General features: G+C 39.3%; 1 protein-coding gene across 1 annotated transcript; it reads left to right on the top strand.

The window, feature by feature from the left end:
- Positions 1-2,460: 2,460 nt before the first annotated feature.
- On the top strand, positions 2,461-4,240 carry LOC144447773 (transforming growth factor-beta-induced protein ig-h3-like). The gene is made up of 3 exons (XM_078137854.1): positions 2,461-2,598; positions 3,312-3,501; positions 4,023-4,240. Exons 1-3 carry the CDS (start codon positions 2,461-2,463, stop codon positions 4,238-4,240), a joined length of 546 nt encoding a protein of 181 aa, XP_077993980.1.
- The last annotated feature ends 1,251 nt before the right edge of the window (positions 4,241-5,491 follow it).

Here is a 5,491-nt window from a genome sequence, read left to right as displayed (position 1 = left end):
AAACATGTCTTACAATGCAAGTTTTTTTGACGTGGGAGCGTGATATGGTAACTGTACTGTAATGTGTCATCCACTATATGTACCCGTGTTTGGCACGATGCAGTAATTTTCCAGATACAACAATGGCAACAAAAATGCAACATTTCTAAGTTTATACGTTGATTACAACATGACAGGACATACATTATCATATGAATCAAATTGAAAGCAATCAGACTACGCATTTTTTTACTGTTTTACAAAAAAAACTATAATCGTACTGAAGATATTTTACGAAGTGTACCTGCCTTCTTTATTAGTTAAAACGCCATTTTCAGAGTAGTTTATATGTTTTCCGTCAGTTTGTTTTGATCATGGCCACATACATGGGGAACTCCGGTAAATTGATCGGGAAACCCGCTAACATTTACCGGCTTTAATACCAGCCTTTAAAAAACAGTGTCTGTTTAAATTCGTCTTCTTCTTCGGAAGTTCATTGCTGCCTTCTAAATATCGCCACATACTTTATAAATACAACGTGGAACTGTATCAAACACGTTAAAAGTTTCATACACTTAGAACAGTAAACTTTACAACAATTAATATATCATGGCGGGAAAAGACGCATGCGCTGAATGCGTAAAATGGGTCTGAATGTCTAAGACGTTCTGATTAGTCAAGACACAAATAATTGGAGAAATTCGGTCAATCATGTGTTTGCTAACATAATTTCATAAAGTAAATGCTGTATGCTACGTCATATGTAGACATATCAACATTGACAACAACACGTAGCGAGCTAGCTCTGTGTCGCTTAACTTGAACGAGATGATGTCGAGAGTAAAATAGGTAACACAAGATCAGATTCGTGTAGGTGAAATTGGATATATCTTTGAATAAATGTTATTATTTACTCCAAATTTCAGTCGGTCATAAGGACCGATACGTTGTTGTAATTCTGAAAAACTGTCGGTCCGAAAGGAAATCTGTTGGTCTCGGGCCGAAGGACCGGCGTTAATTTCGCACGCTGGTCGACAAGGCCAAAAGGCCTTTAAGATCTTTGACCCAAACGTAATCTGAACTGAGATTAACATGTCAATAGGTACGTGCATGAATTAGGTCTGACAGCCATTTTGGGTAATACTTGTACCCTGCAATATTAAACATTCCCTAACACCCGTGCGTGATGTGTGTGCATTCATCTTGATGAGTGATGAACTGTGGGTAGAATGTTATGAGAAAGGGGTATGAAGCCCGCCACCAGTGGCCATTTTCAATTTTTGAACAAGCTCAAAAAGATAGCTTGCCGCCAGATCGGGAAAAAAAAGGAGTGACGCGCTGGTGTTGAAGTGACGCGCGCGCTGACCAGAAACATTTTTTTTTTTTTTTTGGCCTAAGTATGTAGTTGTGGGTAATTCGACAGAACGTAAACGATTCTCCACTCTAACTGTCTTTCTAGAGTACCAAGATCTACGAGCTTGTCTAAGTTAGGAATTAGCTACACAGGTATCGTCACAGACACGGACGCTTTTACACTCTTACACTCAGGCAGAGAGAGACCCCGCACACCAACAGTTGCGTTGTAATCAAAATCTTAGAGTCGGAATAGGAATCCGGAATCCAGAATAACTTTATTCACAGTTACATTCTCATATATAGACTGAATGACGTCATTTGTTCTAAATATGATTTTGTTATGAAAGACGTCATTTGTTCTAAATATGATTTTGTTATGAAAGACACTCTTTCACCTAGATTCATTGTTCTAGAAGACACGGTGAACTTTCTACCAGAATGTTTAAGATTGAGATTTGAAATCATGCCATATGTAAATTGTTCATGTGTAAGACAAGTGTTGATCACGTCATTAGAAAATTACGTATTGATTGAAGTAGAAGTAATATATGTTGTTTGATCACTTGACATTTGTTAGCTACTAGAGATAAATGTAATTAGTACAGGATTAGTAGCAACATATTATTTGATCATGCTGCTGTTAGCTCATGTTTGTGAGTAAGTAGTATTAATGTGAATTTTACGTTAATTTAGGTAAAATATGCCATGGCCAAATTCCGAATATGATATTTCTGGATCGTAACAGTATATCAAAGGAAAATAGTCTTCTCGAAGGATTACTCCATACTGAGAATTCATAATGATACAATGACCTTGGTATTATTTACATCAGTTTATCAAATGATACATCATTAGCGTTTAACCGAATTGGATAATTATATAACCCATACTAACAACCTATTCTCTCTCTCTCTCTCTCTCTCTCTCTCTCTCTCTCTCTCTCTCTCTCTCTCTCTCTCTCTCTCTCTCTCTCTCTCTCTCTCTCTCTCTCTCTCTCTCTCTCTCTCTCTCTCTCTCTCTCTCTCTCTCTCTCTCTCTCTCTCAGGTCCCTTCACTATCTTTGCTCCCTCTAATGAGGCCTTCCACATACTCGATCCATGGACAAGAAACTCACTTCCCAAGAACATGACCCTTCTCAAAGAAGTCCTAAAGATGCATGTGGTTTCTGGAAATGTTATGTCCATGTCTCTCAGTAACAACAAGATGTTGCAGGCTATGGGTGGAAATATGCTAAGAGCAAACATTTATATGCATGGTAAAACGGTGAGGAATAACATTCTTTTATCATTAAGCGACTTTGACTGACCGATCCATTTTACTGCCGTTCGTTTCTGGTTGGTTGGTTGTCCAGCAACAGTTTATTATTTCAGTGTTCATTCTAACGTTGTGTAAAGTATACGGCGTACCCTATGCATCGACCAGCCCCAGATTAATACCGTTAATGACTCGATACATCTCAGTTACAGTCAGACAGAGACTGTCAGCCAGCAAGACAGACAGACAGACAGACAGACAGACAGACAGACAGACAGACAGACAGACAGACAGACAGGCGTGCAGGCAGGAAGACAGACCCGGGAAACAGACAGACAGACACAGACAGACAGACAGACAGACAGACAGACAGACAGACAGGCAGACTGGGACAGGCAAACAGACAGACAGACAGACAGACAGACAGACAGACAGACAGACAGACAGACAGGCAGACTGGGACAGGCAAACAGACAGACAGACAGACAGACAGACAGACAGACAGACAGACAGACAGACAGACAGACAGACGAAACAATAACAAAAGCCTATCTATCGGATTGAAGGTAAAATGTTCAATCTGGGCATGTGGAAGCTAAATACGTAGTGTTAAAGGTGTGTAAACAGTCACTTGCATAAACAGACAAACCTACTCATTACAGACGACGGCAAAATAACTTTTGCAAAAATTCTGTATCGTTGTATATGTTTGCCTTTTCTAGCTTATTACCGTCAATGGAGCAGTCGTAGAAAGTTTTGACCACCGAGCCTCCAATGGTGTCGTCCATATTATCGACAGAGTCATTGAATTCAAGTCAACACATAACATTGTAGAACTTCTGAAGAACATACCCGAATTCTCAATTCTATCCAAAGCTATCACCGTCGCCGGTTTAGAAAGCACCTTATCAGGTACGTCACATTTAAATTTGATTCAAGTAATACATAGTATATATTCAGAAAATGTAATGGGAAAATACTGTTTTGATATTTTGTAAAGACTGACTTAGTAAAGACAGCGTGACAATGTTGTGACTAGTGAAGTAGAAGAGCACAATTTCTTGAGGAGTGGAGCTATCTTTGTTAATACTGAGCAGGATCAAAGTAATGTGAAGTATAGGTTGACCGATGTGTGAGAGCGCCCTCACGGCGTTCCTTACAGACCATGTGTAGTATAACGAATACAATTGTGTGGTTCCGATTACACTCAATTTTAGAATAGGTGGGGTTATTATATTGCGAGACTTCAAAATTTTCGCGCGATTTAATATTTTTTTCTCGAATACGCAAAAAAAATGAAGCTTCAAACTGTCTATTTTTAGGCCTAATTAAAAATATCCACTGCAGTAATCTTGGATGTCTTCAAAGTATACTAACAACACTTTTTTGATGTCTACCATGCACATTTGCTTTTTACCATTTATCTCCTTCAGGTATGGGCCCATTCACTCTCTTCGCACCAACAAATGAGGCCTTCGATAGTTTGCCTTATGGCATGTTAGATTATTTGTTGAAGCATACTGTTCCTTTGAAAGACGTGCTATTGTACCATGTCGTTGATGGCTGTTTCTTCAGTCGGGGCTTTCCTGATGGACCAGTAGAAAGTATGTTTGTCGGAGAGGACCTGTTCATCAAACATTCCCCAGGTTAGTATTAATGATCATGATGCTCATATTTTTACAATCATTATTCTGGAGTGCTATCCCGAGGGTGGGCAAATTGTTATTTAAAGAGCGCTTACCGAGTGATTGTCGTTTTGTTTTGTTTTGTTGGGTTGGGTTGGGTTGGGTTGGCTTGCTTTGCTTTGCTTTACTTTACTTTGCTTTGCTTTGGTTTTTTTCTCTGCCTCTATTTCATGCTAAACATTCATGTTCAGGAATGCAATTAAAGTGAACAGAACCAATTGGCATTATACCAAACGCTGTATGTGCTAACAAAAACGTTTTATTTCCCACCCATTTTTGAAGCAATTAGTCAATTCAAACTCCTTGGAAGTCCCCCTAGCCCTCCCTAGGCCACCTAGCCCCCAGCCCCCCAGCTTAGTGCTTACCTGGTCGAAGATTTAATCCATTTTTATACTCAGGTTAATTTACTGCTGAATTATGAACATGTTGACACCACATTCCTTTTGCAAAATATCCTTAGAATGGGAGAAAGGTTGAAACTTGGGCGGCACATCTCGGTCTTAAATTCAGCGAGTAGCCCCCCCCCCCCCCCCCCCCCCCCCGTCGCAGTACAATTCATAGAGATCAACACGTGGGAGGCCGTAATCTATACAACTAAATATGTGAATTACAAGCTGAGTTTATACCTATGTGGAGTCGTCTTGGGAGTATTATGCTTTAAAACTGAAGCACGCTCATCCACCACTCGCAATTGACTTGCAGAGCTGGTATTAAGTTATAACCCATAAACTATCTGATGATGTAATTTATTATAGTGTTCAGGAAATTTGTAGTATGCAATCAACTGTTTTTACAATGTCAGAAGACAATCAAAATGGCATAGAAGACATGCATTGACATTAACAATATCCTAAAATATTGTTTTTTTTCACTTAAGTGAAGGAGAGTATAAACTCATCTGGTGTTACTTTTATGAACTCAACGTTCGACCCTATGGCCTGCCTGGCACATAGCAATTTCTGTGATCGCCTACATCAACTTAACTGTACAAATGTGCCCCCCCCCGACCCAAGTTGCATTTGGCACCCTGAATATTTTGTCATCCTAACCAACACGCATTATGTACACCTGGAGTCATATACATCCTCTCTTTTATGACAACATAAAATTCAGTCTAGTGTAAAACTAAAGAAGTCGAATTTTACGTACATTGTCACTCAACCAAAGTTGGTAGAAATGATGTTATTTCACAGGATGAATGTATATGTGAAGTAAAG

This window comes from Glandiceps talaboti, chromosome 16 (genome assembly GCF_964340395.1).
Source record: "Glandiceps talaboti chromosome 16, keGlaTala1.1, whole genome shotgun sequence".
NCBI classification, from domain to species: domain Eukaryota; kingdom Metazoa; phylum Hemichordata; class Enteropneusta; family Spengelidae; genus Glandiceps; species Glandiceps talaboti.
The sequence above is the reverse complement of the archived record's forward strand: the minus strand, read 5'-3'. Positions and strand labels throughout refer to the sequence as shown.

Coding starts and splice junctions, on each gene's coding strand:
- LOC144447773 (XM_078137854.1), top strand. CDS start 2,461: ATGACCCTTCTCAAAGAAGTCCTAAAGATGCATGTGGTTTCTGGAAAT. Junction 2,599..3,311: donor TTTATATGCATGGTAAAACG/GTGAGGAATAAC, acceptor TGCCTTTTCTAG/CTTATTACCGTCAATGGAGC. Junction 3,502..4,022: donor TTTAGAAAGCACCTTATCAG/GTACGTCACATT, acceptor TATCTCCTTCAG/GTATGGGCCCATTCACTCTC.